The sequence below is a fragment of the Aricia agestis genome, chromosome 3 (assembly GCF_905147365.1).
Source record: "Aricia agestis chromosome 3, ilAriAges1.1, whole genome shotgun sequence".
NCBI classification, from domain to species: Eukaryota; Metazoa; Arthropoda; class Insecta; order Lepidoptera; family Lycaenidae; genus Aricia; species Aricia agestis.
Window position 1 is genome coordinate 17,426,741 of NC_056408.1, and position 21,313 is coordinate 17,448,053.

Sequence of the window (21,313 nt, forward strand, 5' to 3'; positions counted from 1 at the left end):
CCTAAAGTATTATTATCACTTACTTTTGTTACACCCTGTCTAGAGTTCACCGTTAAAGTACAACATAAAATTTTAAATTTTCCAGTACTCGTACATGGAGAGCCTAATACGTGGTACGGCGCTGTCCTACCACGTGACACAACAAGTCATCCAGGCGTCCGACAGACCGTACGCGGACAAGTACGTGCAGCTGCTGGACGAGGTGTTCGCTGACTTCCCGCGGAGGGAGCTGTATGGAGTCGCAGAACAGGTATGGTGACAACGCTGGCAACGATACTGCCAGTGTCATGTCCACAGAGCACAATTAGTGAAAAAAACGCATTTTTATTTACCTACTTTTTTACAGTTCTTTCAAGGAGAGATTGTCGTGAAACAGGGCATTAACCCTTTACTCATTACTGCAAAGTATTAAAATACCAGATGTAAGAAGAAGTACCGCAACTTTGTTGCGACAATATTTATTTATCGCGTGGCAGCTGTATATTTTTTCGGGACAAGAGTATCCTATATTCTTTCCCGGGACTCAAAGTGTACCAAATATCAGCAGTCGGTTCAGTGTTTTAAGCTTAAAGAGATAAGAAACAGACATACACACTTTTGCATATTGTTATACCTACTTTTTAAGTTACTTATAATTTTAGGTGAATGCTGAAATGATAAGTAAATCTTTGTCTTTTTGCAGGTGTCGAGTATTCTGCGGCAAAGCACAGATCCGCGTATACTCAGCGTGGTACGTTCGGAATGGGAGCCTTGGATTTAAACCCCGTGCCTTATGCAAGTTTATTTTATATTTTATACCTACTTGTCGTTTAACTCAAGTTGTTGTGCCATATTGTTATTATGTATATTATCATAAGGCGTGTATGCAAATTAGCTGACATTTGCGGCTGGCCGCACACACACGTTTTCCGTATTCGATTTCCTAATGTGGAATTATGATTTGGAATTCCGTGAGACTAGCGCAAAGGTTCTTTTTTTTCACGCGCGAACCCACCAGCTTGCACTTTAAAAATACGTGCGGAATTCGACGCGTTCGGAAAAAGTTCGTTTTCTACTGTACTGATTTCAATTTTCATGCATTCAGATGAAGATACGGAAAAATAATTAAGAAATAGAATACGGAAAACGTGTGTATGTAGCCTTAAACGCCGGAGTTATTTTTATTTTGACATGAAAAATGATACTTGCATGAGAACGGCAGTAACTGAAAAAGCTGTATTTAAGTAGCGTTTTAAGATATTATGACGTCATTAATTGTAATTCTGGCCGCACGCTAAAAATAATCTTGTTATCTTGTATGTAAGCAGTTGTTTTGTTTTGTATTCAAGTCTGATTTGTTTTAATCTTTTTTATAAAATGTAACTCGCACACTGTTGGTTTTATTGAGACATCCATGACATTAGATTGCAATTGTGGAGATAGGTATATTTACCATATAATATCTTAGTAACTCGGTAAAAATAATATACAGTAGATTTTTATACTAACTAGTGTTTATCAACCTGTGGGCCGCGACCCCCTGAGGAAGCTTCTGTCGCCAGATTGAAAAATATTGAGATATTAATTAGGAAAATTTTACAAAAAGATACATTCGTAAACATACATTAGTACACGATATAAGTCCATTCGCGTCTCCCAAAGTATCTCGATACCTTTGATCTAAATCGGTTCAGCCGTTCAAGGGTGAAAGTTAATAGACAGAAACACATTCGCGCCTATAATATTAGTAAGGATAGTCTTATTCAGTTCATGTACGAAATCTGCCTGCCTCTAAACCCCGCTAAACCCCCTAAACCCCCGTAGGCTGCGACCTATACGGCCTATTTACAAATCCGGGGCTAATGTTTCTCACCACATTTCTACACAAATAAAACACAATATATCCTCACAAAGTATATTCATCTCACTTCCACACGACCTCCTCTATCCACGGCACGTAGTTGGCGACGCGCGTGTAGATGCCCGGCTCGCCCTTGACGCCGCACGCGCGCCCGAACGACGTCACGCCCACCACCACGTACATGCAGTCTATCTCCTTGCTCTTGAGTTGCAGCGGCCCGCCGCTGTCGCCCTGAAAAATAGATTTTTTTAAATAAGGGGGCAAACGAAATGAGTCACCTGATGGAAAGCAACCGCCGTCGCCCAGAATCATTCAAGGACTAGTACGATGTTTTTAGGCTTCTTCGGTACGCTGTTATAATTTTTATTCTTTACTAATTTATTTTATAAGGGGACGTCGGCCCGTCATATCATCTATGAATTTTTTTAATTTAAAATTAAATTGTGTTACAAATTGAATTGACATAATATTTGCAAGACGACTCACGCAAGTGAAGTCTGTCAAATCCATACAAATTTAAAAACAAAGTTAATATACCTTTTTTTTTTTTTTTCACGCAGAGAAATGCATTAACGCATTCGACGCAGGGAATGGGGACTCCCGCTGCGGATATGTGGGGCTCGTCGCGGCGAAGATGGTATGTGCCGCGACCCTACCCACTAAAACTCTGCGACGCTCCTCTCGCCACCCAAGACGAAGCCACGGGCACGACACACCCACCGCAACTCCGTCAGTGGCCGTCCGACCTTTGTCAGACCACACTCATTTGGGGGCGCTTCTCGCCCGGCAGGCCGACAGAGGCCCCACTTGGGGCTTGCTTGGGCTCTGGTGTCACGATGCACGGAGCGTTTTGTGCATCGTGACCCACTCTGGGAAAAAAGTTAATATACCTAGCGGAATAGAGAAACAAAGGCCTGAGCAAGAGAGATGTCACTATCAGTAACACTGCGTGGTAAAAATAGACGTGTGATACATGACAGGAGCACTCTTTTTTTGACGTCCGGTCGGCACGTGCCGCACGTAGACAATTTAATCTCATAGAAATCATGTTCAATCATGCTTGTGTAAGTGTATACGTACACATATTTTTACACATATGAAACCAATTTCGGTTACGTTTGACAGCTCGAGATTGTTGGTTTATTCCGCTAGGTATTATTAACTTTATTTAAAAATGCATCTACGCGTCGCGTTGCTGTCTGAATTAACCCGCCCTCTTGCCTAGAATGCAAGAGGGCAATGCCTACTATATAAGGTTGTTGAGGAAGTGATTGAGAGGAACCCAAAATATTGCGGAACTTCCGCATTATGAGGAAGCGGAAGAGGAATCCTCAGCAACCCTACTATATCTCAAAATGGAACTCGTACCTGACAGGTGTCTTTGGATTGATCTTTGTCGCCGTAGCAGATCTGAGTGTTGGGGTCGAAGCCCTGTTTCATCAGACGGTGCGGCGGGAAGCTGATGACGCACTCCAGTGTTGAAAACTTGTTGATTATGACCTGAAAATGGCAACAAATTACATTATATACCTTGCGGTAGCACCCGAATCGGTGTTAGGCGTCACTACCGGTTGGACCTTTAACACGTTGGCTACCATGAGCATCACTGGTGGGATCACAATATTTTCTTCTCTGTGTGGCCATGAGCATCAACGGTGGGTTCAAAGGCCCATTAAATTGTATCGGCCATGGAAGCAATAACTAAAGGTGAAAGAGGGGATAATTTATAGTGCCCAAGAGCAATTATCTCTTCCTTTACACTCATAACCTTGTGGGACGGCCAACCGACACGACTGGCGATAGACAGGACCGACTTTTTAACATGCTCATCCGAGGAATGGATCATCTTACTTTTCAATCATCGTCAGACAATAAGGTGATTAGCTTGCACTGTTCTAACTAAACTTAGAAATAACATGTTTCTAACGCTAACCCAACATCTCTCCTTTATGTATAGGTACGCACTACTTTGCGTGCAAATGTACAAGTGTGCGTACACGCATGCGTTTAATATCATTACCTTCTGCAAGTGGTCAGCAGTGGAGCCCCTGTTGAGGGTGGCGCCCCAGCCCGTGGCCAGCGCCCGGCTGTAGTCGTTAGGAGTGTTCACGTCCAGACATGCTGGTAGCACCTGGTCACTCAGCGCTATTCTGAAATAGCAGTACATAGTTCTTATGAGATAACAACTAGATTAATTTTCTAACCGCACACTTTTTGACAACAGGTAGCGTACTATGCTCTTCTGTTTTTTTTCGTATTTCTCCCTTAAGAAAAAATATATTAATAAATATACAGGTTGTATCAAAACAAAGTGATAATACTTTAGAGTTTGTATGTGTTCCTTTTATATAGAGTTCACTGTGAAAGCAGCAGCTCTAAAAGAGCAATTTTTTTGTGATTTGCAGTGCGAAAAGGGACACATACACACCCTAAAGTTTAATTACTTAGGGCCTGTTCCACCACATCCTGATAAAGTGCCGAATAGGCAATCAACAACTTATTTGAGTCTATCCGGCACTTATCAGGAAGTGGTGAAACAGGCCCTTAGTTTTGTAACTTAAAAAAATCTTTCCTTTAAAAGGTTAGGTAACACGCTTTTTGTATTGCCGGATGTTATAATGTGGCCACATTTCGGCGGCTTTATCTCATAAAAATACTTGTGTTAGACAGGGACAGCTATACTCACTCTCGCTCTGTCTCGAGCAGCGCGATGTCGTGGTATCTGTTGGGGGAATTGTACTGCGGGTGTTTGATGATGTTCTTGATCTTGTACACCTTGCCCTGATCGGGATCGGAGCGTCGTAGTATGCCCACTTTGGCGTATTTCACTTCCTTCCTGTAAATAACAAATATGGCAATTGGCATCGAATTAGTTATCATTGTTTGCCACTAGAGGGCGTGCTTGCCATGCAACTTGCAACTTCTTCACAGCCCCTGTTTTCCAACTGCAGGACTAGAGCGCATTGCTCCCCGAGTAGCGGGGTGGTGTCGGGTCTGCATAATGTAGATGATCGCTGGTAGAGTTGCGATACGTTCTATCGTACCCGCAACTCTGCCTTAAGCGAGGAGTGGAACACCATGGGGGTCCCATACCCCGGCCGATATCCCCAATTTGCCGGGGATGCGTAAAGCATTTCCCCATGTTAAAAAAATTAGAGCGCATTATGCGGCATAATTCTCATCGTTATATTATGTTTCAATAGGGATGATGACAAGGTCAAAGATTAGCGAATTTTGTTAATAAAATAAAGAAATCACGGTGAAAAATCAGTGTTCCCAAAATTTTAGCTTGATAGCATTTGTATTTTTTTTATTAGGCGCCTTCAAAGTTGGATATTCAAGTCGAATTTTTTTTCAATTAAATTTCTTAATATTTGTATACAATTCGATAACTTATGCAATTAAAACAACTTTTGTTATGAAACCACTTTCATAAACGCAATATTTAATATACCTGTCAAACAAAGTTGTCTCCCGATGCGTACAAACTACGAAAGACTGACGTCATACTTTCGTAGCACTTTGTATGGAGCGTTTCGGGCAGGTCTTTTTTATGGGATATTTGAATTGTCATATCTTGGCGAATTTTTAACCTATCAGAGTCATTCTTTCAACGACGTTTCTATTTTTTAAGTGTCTTTCAATTACCGATAAGAAAAAAAATAGTCATCATGCCTATTATAGCAACGCTTCGCACAATCAAGCACTCTTAGCATCGTGCGGAACTCGGTAGCATTATGCTCTGAAGTGGGAAATATTTTAATGACTCGAGAGTCGAGAGCGTTACTTATATTATGATTTACATACACGTCAAAAAACGAATCACGATAAGCAAAGCGCATTATAGTAAACGCGACACCGGGATTATTTGCCAAAAATCTTCCCCATTGGAAAACATGGTGCAGTTTTGGCACAGAATATATATTATTTGACAAAAATCTACCAAGTTTTTGGTAGATTTTTGTCAAATAATCCCGCTAGGTGGCGACTCTCATTCAGCACTTACAAGCGACTGGCGTATGTACAGTGTCCGGCGGTGAGGATGAATTTCTCGCTGATGATGGTGCCGGCGCACAGCCACTGCGTGTCGTTTATGCTCTCACCGAAACCGAGCAGCGCCTGAAATTACAACAGAAACGTTTGTATAAAACAGGGGTTCCCAAACTTATTTTGCCTACTGCCCACCTTGAGCACAAATTATGATTTAGCGCCCCCCATTGCTTCAATTTAAAATGCATCCGGATGAAAATACAAATAACCTCCCCAAGCCTCTACACAATGCCCCCATTTTTTTCTGGGTCCCACACCGCCCCCTTTTAGACCTTCAGCGCCCACAAGGGGGCGTTATCGCCCACTTTGGGAAAGGCTGGTATAAAACACAATGTCTCCAAACGTGTTAGTAGCTCAAGGCGGGGGTCGCGGGTTCGAATCCCGCCGACGGTACCCGTAGACCGTAACAGGAGTACCAGGTACTTAGAACAGGGCCAGACTGCCGTGGTGTGAACAGACCATAGATATTATATTATTAGTAGCCGTCCCGGCAAACGCTGTTTTGCCATATAAAGTTTTTGCCCATAATATTAATTTATTGAATTAGTGACTAAATAAGTATGGCACCATGGCAACGTCCATCGCTATCCCGTTGCACAAACAATGGTCGCCGTCAGTCTCGAGTTGTAATAATTTACTATTATTTATTCAACAAATGCACTTATCAATGTAATAAGTACTTACCCAGTAGCCGATTCTCAGACCCACTGAATATGCATATAAAATTTGGTTAAAATCAGTAAAGCCGTTTCGGAGGAGTACGCGGCCTAACATTGTGACACGTGAATTTTATATATTATAAGATACTAGCTGTTGCCCGCGACTTCGTCCGCGTCAGAAAAATGTGATAAAAAAGAAAATGAAAAAGAGAGAAATTTTCCCCTTCCTTACCCAAATAGTAAAAATGGGATCTTGTTAAGTAATCGATCTGATCACTTTTCATGAACCTAAAGTTGTAGATAAAAATGCAAATATTGTATAGAAAATCTTAAGGATAACGAATAAAAGTAAAATTATTATTTTTAAACAAAAATTGAAAGCGACTTCCAAGTAATTTTCTTATATTTATATTCTGAGGTACTCAGTATTTCTCTTCTCAATCTTCATAATTTGAAGTCGGTACCAAGGTTAGCTGGTAGTTGGTACCGACTTCAAAATAATGAAGACTGAGAACAGAAATACTGTGTACAGAATATGAATTATTTAATACCTACTTTTTAGTTCATTTAATCTAGTGCTACAAAAAAGCGGTAAACTGCACATAAAAATTGCGCTAAAGTTAGCTGCTACGGAGTAAAAAATTATGAAGATTGAATACAGAAATAGTTGACGCGTCTATGTGTGTCCCAAAAAATATCCAGGAGTTCCCTCTATATCTCACGAATTTCAGTATCAGATCACCACTTTCGTAAGCATTGTACCAAATTCGGGTTATTGTACCTCTATAAACAGTAAACACTAAATAGCAACAAATGAGTTTTGAAAATCAGTCAACAAACGGTGGAACAATAATATTATAATCAAAGGCAAGATTTTTGATAATAATGTGATGATTTATGGCATAATTATAGTGATGATGATGATTAGTATTATTGACACATTGACATAATAATATGCTTTTAGTTATTGAAACAACGCCAAAATTGCCGAACATTTATCTATAAGGATTCAAGAGTTCTGTACAGCATCTTCGGAACCAGGGTGTACTTCGGCGCAAATTCTTATTTTTTGGTAGCTTGAAATCCTTCAAAAAACCGTAAAATCACTATATGTTTCCATATAAATTTTAAGGAGTCCTGTCGATTTCTCATTGATTGCATCATCAGATCATCACTTTTGTGATCATGTTACCAAATTCGGTACATCTCATACAACAACAAAAAGAATTTTGGAAATAGGTCTACAAACGACGTAATTGTCCGCGAACCAATATAAAAAAAGTTAAATTTATCCTCCTCCTTTTCGGAAGTCGGTTAAAAAGTAGCCTAAGTTATGCCTTACTACATCAACTATGTGCCAAAAAAAAGTCCCGTCAAAATCGATCAAGCCATTTCAGAGATTAGCCGGAACAAACAGACAGACAGACAGACAGACATACAGACAAAAATTGTAAAAAATGTTGTTTTGGTGTATGTACCCTACTCGTATATACATTCATATGCATCTAGTAAAAAACGGTTCTTTCAATATTACAAACAGACACTCCAATTTTATTTATATGTATAGATGTATAGATATATAAAACTCAAAGGTGACTGACTGACATGGTGATCTATCAACGCACATCCCAAACCACTGGACCGATCGGGCTGAAATTTGGCATGCAGGTAGATATTATGACGTAGCCATCCGCTAAGAAAGGATTTTGATCAATTCCACCTCCAAGGGGTTAAAATAGGGGATGAAAGTTTGTATATAATAATACTTCTTAACGCGAGCGAAGCCGCGGGCAAAAGCTGGTAAGATTATAAACTTAATTTAACTGCGAAAACGAAGACGCAGCTAAAGGCAAATAAAAGGGGGGTTATCTCGCCCAGGGCGCTGGTAGTGCTAACACCGTCCCTGGCCATGGCCTACAGGGCCGTCAGTCATGGTAGGCAGTATACTGCCTATACATAAATCCAGAGCTAGTAGCGGTACCATGTGCGGGAACTCCGCCTCCGAGGCGTCGACGCCGCCGACGACGAGGTCGTTCGCGTGGTGGTGGCACTTGTTCTTTCGGCCGTAGTCGCCCGCTAGCGACTCAGTCGGCTCGCACGGGTATATGTACTTCAGTTGGTACTCTATGCACTCTGAAATTTAAAAAATCACTCTACAATAGTCGTAATCTCATTTGAAAAGATATAAAACATCTCTTACCTTCACTGACTAGTGGCTTTATTGTTATTTAATATTTACATTTACCATGCCTTCTATGAAGAACTAGAGAAATAACATGCGATTTTCTGCCACAGTTTACAGTGAAAAACTTAAGTTTCTTAAGTATCTCATGACTCATCAAAAAACCCACTAGAGATGAAAAGCGGTAATTAATTGGACCTTAGCCAAAAAGCTAAATAACCAAGATAAGCTTTTTTTTTTATTTATTTATTTATATCAGGCTACATAGGCCCATACAATATATACCTTAATGACTAACATACATATAAATTATATACACAGCTTTATAACGATCTCCTGTGAAGCTAGGATTTTGCACAAGTTATTCTGTTTTATGCATGGACCTACCATTTAAAGAAGGAAACTCTACCAACCGTAAGAAGATATTGTGTAAGTACCTTCCTTTATAGAAGAACCAAATTCTACCGCATCATTACGCTTAAATAATGTCTAAGGGTAAGAGTTAATCTGAGACAGTTAATAGAATAAAAAGAAGCTTTATAATCATCTGCTTTTATTGTAAGTTAAGTACAATAAATACTAAAAGATACCATAAACGTCGCCTATCTACTTTAACTGCGCGTCCACCGTGTCGGAATCGGAGCGTACGGTGCGGACGGAGCGTCGTCATATACAATAATTTGTCAGGCGCAGAAATGACGTTCCAGTGCACGCAACACCATACAAATCAATACAAATCCGTCTGCTGCGTACGGTCCAATTCTGATCCGGGGGACGCGCACCTTAAAAATCACCTGCTTTTATTACACGAAGAATACACACAGTACTAAGAGATACCATAACGGTTGCTTACTGTTCCAGGACTTGCTGCTGGTTCTGGGGGGGGTGAGGTCCGCCGGCAGAGACTCGCACCCGTCCTCCTCCGTGGAAATGTCGTTGGTGTCCGACCATGGCAGGGGAGCTTGCGTTCTGAAGGCGGAAGGTATGTTTAGTTATGATTGTAAAAAATATAATATGGGCAGTGACGGATTAACGGCCGTTCCCAATATTTGATCTATCTCTGGTTTTGCCCTACTAGAGATAGTAATAGCTCACAATTGACATAAAATATATGTCTCTAATGTCTAATATGAGCTATTCCTATCTCCGCCGTTAGACTACTTGATGCCGTGAACAATCCATGCCTGTGGGCTTCCCTATCCGTATGTCAACTAGAATTAGTCTTTAAACCTTTACCGCCAAATAACATTAGTTTATTCCTAGAAGCTTTTTTTGGTGTGGTGACGTAAGCGTGAGACGTGATGAGGGATAAGGACAGATTTTTGGTGCTTCTTCTGGTACCCCCTAAGACGTGATGCCCTAGGCAATTGCTTAGGGGTTAATCCGTCACTGAATATGGAACGATGTCGGCAAGAGGTCAGACAAGTTTAGAAAGCCTTTTTTCAACCCCGACAAAAGAGGGGTGTTTTAAATTTGACGTGTCTGTCTGTCTGTGTGCGTCTGTCCGTGGTATTGTAGCATCCAAACGGGTGGGCCGATTTTGATCTAGTTAGAATCTAAACAGTGTTTTGTGACTACTGCTAACTGTATAGCAGCTCCAAAAACTATATTCGCGGTTACAAGTGAATCAGTGCTAACATTAAAGTTTATCGCTGTATTTGTTAACCAGTAGACACGGGACTTTATAATAGAGCGCACCTTCTCAAACTCAAAACTCTACAGTACCTATTTCGTTTGTATAAAAATTCTTGTGCAGTTGTTGCGTTAAAGAAAACTACATGTAGCCCGCTACTCCGTTGCGCCAAATTAGTTTATCGCGCGGGAAACGTACATTTTTCCGAGATAAAAAGTCACCTGATGGAAAGCAACTTCCGTCGCCCATGGACACTCGCAGCATCAGAAGAGCTGCAGGTGCGTTGCCGGCCTTTTAAGAGGGAATAGGGTAATAGGGGAGGGTAGGGAAGGGAATAGGGGAGGGTAGGGAAGGAAATAGGAGAAGGTAGGGAAGGGAAAAGGGTAGAGGATTGGGCCTCCGGTAAACTCACACACGGTAAAAACACAGCGCAAGCGCTGTTTCACGCCGGTTTTCTGTGAGCCCGTGGTATTTTTCCTTTCCCGGGACTCACCATATTAAATTAACGCCTCCGTGGTCTAGTGGTTAAAAGTGTGGCTCTTGACTCGGAGGTCGTGGGTTCGATTCCCGCGTTGGAAACATGTTATTTCCAAGTTTGGTTAGGACAATGCAGGCATGATCACCTGATTGTCTGACAAGTAAGATGATCCATGTGTCGGATGGTCATGTAAAAAGTCGGTCCTGCGCCTGTCTCTCGCCAGTAGTGTCGGTTTTCCGTCCTTCTGGGTTATCAGAGTAAAGGAACAGAGAGTGCTCGTGTACTGCGCACATACTTGGGCACTATACAATTACTCCTGCGTATCTGGCCTGGTTTCAATGAAACCGGTGTGGGGGGTATTATATAATATATTCATCAAAATCGGTTTCAGCGGTTTGGGCGTGAAGAGATAACAGACAGACGGACAGATAGACAGACAAACAGACACACTTCCGCATTTACAATATTAGTATTGATAATCTACGGTTAATGATGTTTGACGGAGCAGGACTGCCTGGAGCGACTGGTACTTACGTGGTAGTGGTAGTAGTGGTGGTGGTGGTGGTGGTGGGTGCCGACTGGCCCGGGATCTCGCAGCACACCACAGGGTCCGTGCCTTGATACGAACATATCTGGAATGTGTTAAGGCAACGCCTTGATAATTTGGCTGTAGCGATATCGATTTTTCTCAACAATGACTAAAGCTAAGAAATTAAAGTTCATTGTCAGTATTCATCATGTCTTTGTCTTTGAATTACCCATAGCATAACACGATTGGTCAACTTTTATATCACAGAATAATCAATCAAAAAGACCTCTGTAAAAAAGGGATTCCTATTTTATAACATATCCAACACGGTTTTTTACTTTAACGCGGCGTCACCTTAAATACTAACTAAAAGCCGAGCTTTGTGAAGGCTCGCGTCGTCACACCTTGAGTCTTGACTGACTGATGATAACACATATCTACATGTCTATACTAATATTATAAAGCGGAAGAGTTTGTTAGTTTGTTTGTTTGAACGCGCTAATCTCAGGAACTACTGGTCCGATTTGAAAAAATCTTTCAGTGTTAGATAGCCCATTTATCGAGGAAGGCTAAAGGCTATATTTTATTACGCTAAGACTAAAAGGAGCGAAGAAATAGTGGAAAATGTGGAAAAAACGGGGGAAAATTATTTGAAAGGGCTTATTTGAACGCGCTAATCTCAGGAACTACTGGTCCGATTTGAAAAATTCTTTCAGTATTAAATAGACTATTTACCGAGGAAGGCTATAAGCTATATTTTATCACGCTGAGACTAATAAGAGCGAAGAAATAGAGGAAAATGTGAAAAAAACGGGGAAAATTATTTGAAAGGGCTTATTTCAACGCGCTAATCTCAGGAACTACTGGTCCGATTTGAAAAATTATTTCAGAGTTGGATAGCCCATTTATTGAGGAGGGCTATAGGCTATATTTTATTACACTGAAACTAATATTGAGCGAATAAATAGAGGAAAATGTGGAAAAAAACGGGGGAAATTATATGAAAGGGCTTATTTGAACGCGCTAATCTCAGGAACTACTGGTCCGATTTGAAAAATTATTTCAGTGTTAGATAGCCCTTTTATTGAGGAAGGCTACAGGCTATATTTTATCACGCTAAGACTAATAGGAGCGAATAAATAGATGAAAATGTGGAAAAAACGGGGAGAAATTAATTGAAAGGGCTTATTTGAACGCGCTACTCTCAGAAACTACTGGTTCGATTTGAAAAATTCTTTCAGTGTTAGATCTGGACGTGATCTACAATGCTAACGCTGACGAAGTCGCGGGCAACAGCTAGTAAGTAAATAAAAAATTCTATGTTAAATCACAAATCAATAGTCGTGATAGTTTTTCCGTAAATTGTAGGTAGGTACTACAAAATGTACAGATTGTGGAATATACTTGGGCTCGCTTCGCTCGCCCTGATGATTACGTATTTCTAAACTGCTAATAGCCCTCAGAAACCATATAAAATATCTGTGATGAGTCCACGAAGATCAACATGAAACAAGTTAATAAAGGTGGAAAACCCGCATTTAAACAAAGTTAAATAAGTACCTACTTAATAAATAATAAGTTAAAATTGATGCCCCCAACTTTGTTGTCGTATCGTAATATCCCGAGAACCGTTTAGCTTGCGGCAAAAGAATATTATTTAGGTTGAGTTTAATCTGGGCCGGTTTTGGCACTACCAGCGCCCTGGGCGAAATTTTTTTGGCGCCCAGGGTCCTTGTTAGTGCTGAAAAAATCGGCGCTCCTTTTTATCCTGCGCCCTAGGTGGTTGCCCAGCGTAAAAAAAACGCCGCTACTGAGTTTACAACAGTCTATACGTATCCGTAATACCGGAAAATACGTCGCACGCTACCACATGGGTCATGTATAATAATTATTATTATCTGTGTTTTTCCTGTAATATCTGTCCGCTCACCGCATAGCAGGGAAACGTATAATAACATCGTTGCAATGCCAATGTTGTAAAAGGCATCCATACTTTAAGTTTAATATTATTATAAATGAGAAGTGTGACTGAACCGATTTTGCTGAAATTTTGTATAGACATAAGGACCCTGGACCAAGTAAGGCCACTCTAACGGAAAAATACTTTTTATTCGTTAACTAACTAAATAAATTCAGGAAACAAATTGTCAAGTAATGCTCTGTTTTATCTGGTATCATGATATAAATCACTTTTTAACCTAGCTTGAATGGCCATTTAATAAACTTAAGTTTTGTTAAGCTCTTTCAAATGGCCTTGCAAGGAACACAGCTCCAAACAAGGCCAATATTACACATCAGTCGTTTAACCTGAAAATAGAGTTACAAGCAGGGGCGGATCTACTTAAAGGCTTTTTGGGCTGCAGCCCAGGGCCCCGCGAATACAGAGGGCCCCCAACCGAACTGAAAAAAAAAATAAACGATATTGTCAATAATAAAAATTATCTAGAATTAAAAAAAATCCGATCTTAAGGTTGGCAATATTGGTTCCGATCAATCAACCCGTGTGCGCATGTATCAAACAGAACTTAATTATCAAAATGGCAATTAGTTGAGTAATTAGGTAGGGCCCCTAAGAAGTATTAGCCCAGGGTAACAAATTCAAGATCCGCCTCTGGTTACAAGTAATTATTTACTTATCTGCTTTTACTAAAACGATACTATAATCTCTTTCAATTACTTAAGCAACACGTGAAATGCTCAATATATTTACTTATATCATCTAAAAAAAATTAACGAACATTGCTTGAACATCATCTTATAACTAAGAATATAATAATGGAAATTCAGAGGTATAATAATGGAAGACAGCTTATAACTAATTGCCCTTTGTAATTGCCCACACGTTTTATAATGCAATCATATTTTTTTTAATCTTCATCATTTTTCTAGCTATATTCTGACGGAAATCTAGCCTGGATTCACATGACATGCCAATAAAATATTAACAAAAGAAAATTTAATTCGTATTAATGTGCTTTAAGCGGGCGGGCCCGTAGACGAGCAATTTTATTGCGAAATATCACGAATATCGCGTAATATTATTGACCGTCTAGGGTTGATTGATATAGAACATCGCGCGCCTTCAATCTAATTATTGTCAAATAAACTGTTCAAAAAAATTGAAGCGTGATATTGCACAAAAGAATAATTGATCGTCTAGGGGCCGGCTTAGACGCAGCAGGAGCTCTAGCATCGCTGCTCCCCAACCTAGGGGGCCCGAGCCTGAGCTGTCGGCGCCTGTACATGGGCGTTGTACGCTCCATGGCCATGTACGGTGCGCCGATCTGGGCCGAAAATTTTTCAGCCAGAAACAAGCTCAACCTTGGTCGGCTACAAAGAACGATGGCAACGCGAGCAGTGCGCGGGTATCGCACCATCTCCCGGGATGCTGCGTGCCTGCTCGCCGGAAGCGTCCCATGGGACCTGGACGCAAGAGCCCTCGCCGATGTGTACTGGCGTAGCGCAGAAGTCCGCGCGGGGAGCAGCAACCCCCTGCGAAAAGAACGAAGCCAGAGACAGGGTCCTGGAGTTGTGGGAGGAGCGTTTTTTGGAGCCGCGTGTAAGCGTGGACCTCATAGGGGCTATTCGCCCAGTATTCAGAGAGTGGGTGGACCGAAAGAAAGGCGCCCTCTCGTTTCGCCTCACACAGGTGCTGACCGGGCACGGCTGCTTCGGTCGGTACCTGTGCGAGATCGTCGGAAGGGAGGAGACGACGCGGTGCCACCACTGCGACGACGAAAGGGACACGGCCGCGCACACCTTAACGGCCTGTCCCTCTTGAACACGACAACGTGCGGCATTAACGGCTGCCATCGGACTTATCACTGCCAGCGTTGGTAAGTGCTATGCTGAGCAGTGAGCAAAACTGGAGTGACGTGGAGAAGTTCGCCGAAGAGGTGATCTTCAACAAAGAAGAGGCAGAGCGCGATAGAGAAAGGCGGGCGCTGGACCCTCTTCGACGAAGACGACCAAGGCGACAACGTGTTATCCGGAATGATAACTTGCCGCCGTAAATGGGGAGCTCAGGGTGGCGGTATGGGGATGCCGTCACTCATTGCACCGAGTCCCCGAGAGGGTCGCGATGCGCAGTGTACTCTTCGCGCATCGCGACGACAGAGAGAGTCGCCCATGCAAGCCCCGGAAGGGCCTCTGTTCGGTGACAGGAGCGTAGCGACAGTGCTTCAAAGAGGACGGGCCCGCCATTGACACGCGGGCGGTCGATTGTCGAGCCATGGAGTAGAGCTCACGCGTTCTCGGGACTCGGCAACGGGAAGACGAAGAGTACCGACGGGTTTTAGTGGGTAGGGCTGCGGTCACTTACCATCCTTACGGCCGCAGCGAGCCCCACATACTCGTGGGGGAGTCCCCAATTCCCTCGGGATGCGTCAATGCATTTCCCGTCGAAAAAAAAAAGGGCCGGCTTAGACAGTAGCTGCAACACGGGAGATGCCCATAAATGCCCAAAATATTCAGGTGTTCTCACCCATTTACAAAGTGTAACAAGGCAAAGTGATAAGTTAATAACACTTTAGGGTGTGTACCTATAATATGGTGTCCTGTAGCACCTCCATCGTGGGTATCGCATATTACGAGACAATTTTATTGTTAATTTAAACGAAAATGATTGTAGGTGGAAATGTCTTCAGTTCATGTGACAAAGTGACTATGCAATGTGCGGCTTAGGGGAGACTGATTAAAAGAGATGTTTTAGTCGCGACTGATCCTTAATAACTAACTTAATAATTAATTAACCTAACTTATATAGGAGAGAGGTGTGACATACACTACAACTACGCGACGCCCTCAGATACATTTAATGCGATGTATGGTTATTGGTTATATAGCTAGCTGACGGTTTTCCCATCGTCATAATACCGACTGACGGTTTTTTTTATTATTTACAAAGTAGAAACATTCACCTGTAGAAATTTTATACGGTAAAAAATGACTGATAACTGGAAAGTAACGCGACTGATGTTGAATCCCCCGTCTGCAATACGGCTGACGGTGATTTTTCGGTTATACAATGACCTCAATAATCACCCATCAAAGGCCTATGGGGGATTTTGTATGGACCCCATCCCCACCCTTCAACAGTCATGGGATGCGTCTCGATTTGTCCACTGGGACCCAGAAAAGTCTTAAGTACCAGTGTCAGTTTCAAAATGAATTGGGTTTATTAAAAAAATAAACTTTTCTCCAAAAAAAGATGTTTATTTTTTAACAAAAAAATCACTTTTTTCTACAAACAAAAAGCATATCAGGGTTCCGTAGTCAACAAGGAACCCTTACAGTTTCGGTCTGTCCGTCCGTCTGTGGGTCTGTCTATCTGTCCGCGGTTTTTCTCAGAGACTACAAAGCTGTAATTCGGCATGTATGCATATTATCTTAATGATGGCGACAAAATGGTATATAAAATCTTTTTTTTTATGGTACCTCCCCATACACATCAAGCGGGGGTGATTTTTTTCCGTGTCCATCCTATCGTGTGGGGTGTCGTTGGGTACGTTTTTAAAAAATATTATTCAGAGTATTCAAAGATCATTTTCCGATTTAGGGATCCACTTGTGAAATATGAAGTTTTAAAGTGGAAAAATCGTTCCAGTGTCCCCCCTTCCACTAGCTTAAATTGTTTTCGCTCAGGTTTCAGGCTCAGGTTTAGCTGTTTAGCTTAGGTTGCTTCTGGAAATGTGGAAAAATTTGCGAGAGTAAGAGATATTATGCTGACTTTAAAGGAAAACTATCACGGCTAAGAAAACTTCATAAATAAGTAATTGAGTAATAGTCGATCAACTAAAAAAATGTATTCGAAGAAGTATAAAGAAACTTTTCGTACAAATTCTTTTGAACGTAACTGAGATGGTATTGTTGGTAGTGAAAAACACGTTACAAATGTACATTCATTGACGATACAAAAATTATCAAAAACTAGCGGTATTACAGAGCCCTATATTGCGAGTGACCCGATACGCACTGTGCTGGTTTTTAATTTCATGTACAAACAAATGACGATTTAATTGAAGACAATAATAATAATATGATCTCCATATTTTAACACTATTTATTTGCACATTAAGGAAATACGTATGTAAAAGAGAAAAAATAAAATAAAAACAATATATTATTAAACCTAAGGACGCGTCACCATCAAACACGGTGCGGCATCGTCACCGTGCCACGATACGACGCCGCCACCGTGACACGTGACGCGTGTTCCGACTTCCGGTGCCACGAATAGTGCGCCGCCCCGTGATTTAATTGAAATCTGACAATATTTCCACTACGCGACTTTGTTTAATAAGGAATTTCACATGCCTCGTTTAAGTTTGGAATGCCGTTTTTTTCACCCTGAATAGGAGCGCACGGTGCACCGTTCGCGTCACCGGGACACTGTGCGGCGTCGCACCGTGTCACGGTGGCGGCGTCGTGTCATGGCACGATGACGACACCGCGCCAAGTTTGATGGAATTGCACTGTAACCTGTATTTGACAGATGTCGCCATAGTAAAAAAAATCATTATTCTAGTACATCTTTCGAATGACACCGGTTTCTGCTCTGTTGGTAGGTGGGGACGTTTCTTCCCATTGTCCTTTTCATACAGTATAAAATTACTTTTTGAAAAATTTTTTTCGACAACTTTGATATACTTACTCTAAATTTTTATTCCATCTTTTCTGAAGCAGCTGACGATCAAAACTGTTATGTATGGGTGGAATACTTTTATTGTTACGATTTTCGCTCGGAACCCTTCGTGCGCGAGTCCGCCTCGTACTTGGCCGATTTTTAGTATGAGTTTTGTCGCAGATTTTTGCGATGCGATGCGAATTGGCAGTTTTGTGTGGGGCCCTTACTTACCGGAGGGAAAACCTTGTACTTTTGTATGGAGAGCAGCGCGGAGGTGCAGTCCTTCATGTTCTTACACACTCCCTGCGCGCCCGTCTTGAACGTGCACCTGTCCCCTGAAAATACAAAACATATAAAATAGCCTTTATTATATATAACTTTCGCCATTATAATATTAGTAGGACTACCAATTTACATGCACTTTAAAATTTTAAAATGTAAATTGATTTTAATTTTCAACAATTTATTATCTTATACCATACTAGACGTTTCCCGCGGGTCCGCCCTCGCAAAAAAATAATTTTTTACGGGAACCGTACATTTTCCCTCGAAAAAAGCAGCCTATGTCCTTCTCCGTGGGCCTATGTCCTTCGTCTACTCTATAGAGTATAGTCTAGAATCTAGATATCTGATTTTGTGCCGAAACGCATTAAAAATAGATAGAAAATAGAAAAATAGATTTGATAATAAGCCAATAATATTTATTGAACCTCTAAGGTACAGAGTACAGACAGTTAAGTTTGCACCAGAGGCGTGGTTAAAGTTAAAGTTATGGTTATAGTTTAGACTGGGTTGCACCAGAGGCGTGGGTAAAGTTAAAGTTAAATATGGCGTCCAAACACCCCATATTGTCATACGACATCTGTCAATTTTTCCGGTTATAGTTAAGGTTAAAGTTAAAGTTAGTTGGTGCAACCCAGTCTAAGGCTAAATTTAACGCTAAATTTAACTTTAACTGTAACCTTAACTTTGACCGGAGAAATTTACAGATGACAGCTGGTTCAACAAGGATATATAAGTGAACGTGGGCGTGGGCACTGCTGGTAAAGGAGAACTGTCAAAAATGGCGTTTTTGTATGATGACAGCGTTAGTTCCTTTTTTCGCCACGTGCATTTAAAACCTTGTCGAGCTCTATGGTTATGGTTAAATATGGCGTCTTGATTGCGTCCATTTTTAACTTTAACCAAAGATTTGACATTTTGCATTGTAGTTAAAGTTACAGTTATAGTTAAAGTTACTTGGTGCAACCCAACCATAGTCTGTGAGCAATCTTACTTATTTTGACCTCGATCGTACGTGCCAGGGATTTCCCAAAGCATTATAATGTTCCGACTTGTACACGTATGACTGTGTTGTTTATACCCAGAAGTCAGAACTGATACAATAACCTGTATTTAAGTAGGTACAAATCAATTACAAAACAAGTTATTTACTGCATAATGACATTCTGGCAAAGATAATACTAAAAAATCATATTATAAAAGGCAAAAACACGAATTAATCGAAAATACCATGTGCACAAAAACAACTGAACGGATTCTGATCAAATTGACCATGGTGATAGCAAAAGCTCTAAATTAACGCAATTAACATTATGTCGAGAAAAAGTACAGAGTTTCCTGGGCGTATTATAAACAACAGTTTCGAATTTTGTCAAAACCAAATTAAAAATAAATTACAATAGGAGTAGTTATATCTTGTTTACGTGAGTTACATAGTTAAAAAGTAATAAAATAAACGAAATAATATAAAACTAACAACAGTAAATGTGCACTAGTCGTTTCTAAATTCAGTAAAACAGCATCATCATTCATCAGGTTTGTTACAAAAAAAATAAGTAGGAAATAAATCGCCTAACTCAAAAAAGCCTAAAGTTATTTTAATAAATCATATTATTATATTAAATTACTTTAAGTTGGCGATTAAAATAAGCAAAACTTAGTTATTTACTTATGTTTATATTTAGATAAGTAATGACTACTTAGATAAAACATAAAACTTAACTAAAATGTCTACGTATAATATTTAATAAAGGTAAAAACTTTTATTTAATCATGAATTCTATTTCTAAACGTACCCTCATACAGAGTCTGAGATTTCACGCCACTTAACAGTAATATAACACTAAACAAAAATAACATTTTGATTTTTCCTTGTGTATCCATGTATCTGGGTTCGCTTACAACGACGGACTGAGTACGACACTTAAAAATGTGACGTCATTTTCCCAGCCTGTTTTTCATCTTTATTATTATGATACTTGAACGATGTTCTGATCGATAAAAAAAAATCACACCGACTAATCCAGTAAACAGCTTACGTTGGGTATTAGGATTGTCGAATATTCTTCCTTCTTCTCGGAACCCAAACGGTTTTAATATTAGCTTTGAAAAGAGTGCAGCTTGGCTTGAATGTAATTTGCGTTAATTAGGACATTATAATACTAAAACCTCACCCAAGGAGAGAACAAAAATTAAACGATCAAAGGTAACTTAGGTATAATATCTTCAAAGCAAATTACTTAAAAATCGGTTCAGCGACTTATCACAAAATGACGACGATGAGAATATAGACAATATTATATCAATTTTAGTCAAAGGAAATCTAAATATCTAACATTATAATTTATAATATTTTTATACGTGGGAGAGCCATGCTTCGGCACGAATGGGCCGGCTCGACCGGAGAAATACCACGTTCTCACAGAAAACCGGCGTGAAACAGCGCTTGCGCTGTGTTTCGCCGAGTGAGTGAGTTTACCGGAGGCCCAATCCCCTACCCTATTCCCTTTCCTACCCTCCCCTATTCCCTTCCCTTCCCATCCCTACCCTCCCCTATTACCCTATTCCCTCTTCAAAGGCCGGCAACGCACCTGCAGCTCTTCTGATGCTGCGAGTGTCCATGGGCGACGGAAGTTGCTTTCCATCAGGTGACCCGTTTGCTCGTTTGCCCCCTTATATCATAAAAAAAAAAAAAACTAAGTTATCTGAGTAGACACCCTAAAGGATTAATGCACTGAAGACGTTTACGCGAAATAAAGATAGCTAGTTAATAAAAAGCGTCGGAACAAGATAGACGCGTTTTGCTTACTCATTGAAAGGTTATTTACTAAACTGTGTACCAATGATAACATAATAGTTATATTTAAGTGTAAATTGTATATATATGTAAGTAAATACATAGAAAACAATACATTTTCCTTATTATAGTATGTGTTCTCCACGGGTAATGTGTTATAGTGGTATCTCTATCTAACCCTCTGCGGATAAGCGAGAAAGAGTCTTTGCAGTTTTGTCCCAGAGTGTAAAAATAAACG

General features: G+C 40.6%; 2 protein-coding genes across 4 annotated transcripts in view; one reads left to right on the forward strand and one right to left on the reverse strand.

Annotated features, from left to right (window-relative positions):
* LOC121725568 overlaps positions 1–1,322 on the forward strand; it is a 56,248-nt gene extending 54,926 nt beyond the window's left edge. For both annotated transcript variants that reach the window (XM_042112582.1, XM_042112583.1), the window contains 2 exons: positions 86–250; positions 683–1,322. In XM_042112582.1, the coding sequence (XP_041968516.1) occupies positions 86–250; positions 683–760 (243 nt within the window). In that variant the 3' untranslated portion in view covers positions 761–1,322. The remainder of the gene's footprint in view (positions 1–85; positions 251–682) is intronic.
* A 558-nt stretch (positions 1,323–1,880) lies between these two features.
* On the reverse strand, positions 1,881–20,205 carry LOC121725580 (clotting factor B-like). Of its 2 annotated transcripts, none has more exons than XM_042112603.1 (10): positions 20,078–20,205; positions 18,228–18,334; positions 11,377–11,474; positions 9,585–9,700; positions 8,531–8,682; positions 5,847–5,959; positions 4,527–4,676; positions 3,861–3,990; positions 3,209–3,340; positions 1,881–2,071 (listed from the first exon to the last, which is right to left on the reverse strand). In XM_042112603.1, the coding sequence occupies exons 1-10, from the start codon at positions 20,160–20,162 to the stop codon at positions 1,904–1,906; spliced, it is 1,251 nt and encodes a 416-aa protein (XP_041968537.1). In that variant the 5' UTR covers positions 20,163–20,205; the 3' UTR covers positions 1,881–1,903. The 2 variants fall into 2 exon arrangements, with proteins under 2 accessions (XP_041968537.1, XP_041968536.1); XM_042112602.1 differs by having other exon boundaries at positions 18,228–18,331; positions 20,075–20,205.
* Between the last annotated feature and the right edge of the window lie 1,108 nt (positions 20,206–21,313).

Excerpts from the sequence above, each read along its gene's own strand:
- LOC121725580 (XM_042112603.1), bottom strand. The coding sequence starts at position 20,162 with ATGGATACACAAGGAAAAATCAAAATGTTATTTTTGTTTAGTGTTATA. Across the intron at positions 18,335-20,077 it reads GAAATCTCAGACTCTGTATG|CAGGGGACAGGTGCACGTTC; the intron begins AGGGTACGTTTA and ends GTTTTGTATTTT. Across the intron at positions 11,475-18,227 it reads AGTACAAGGTTTTCCCTCCG|ATATGTTCGTATCAAGGCAC; the intron begins GTAAGTAAGGGC and ends AACACATTCCAG.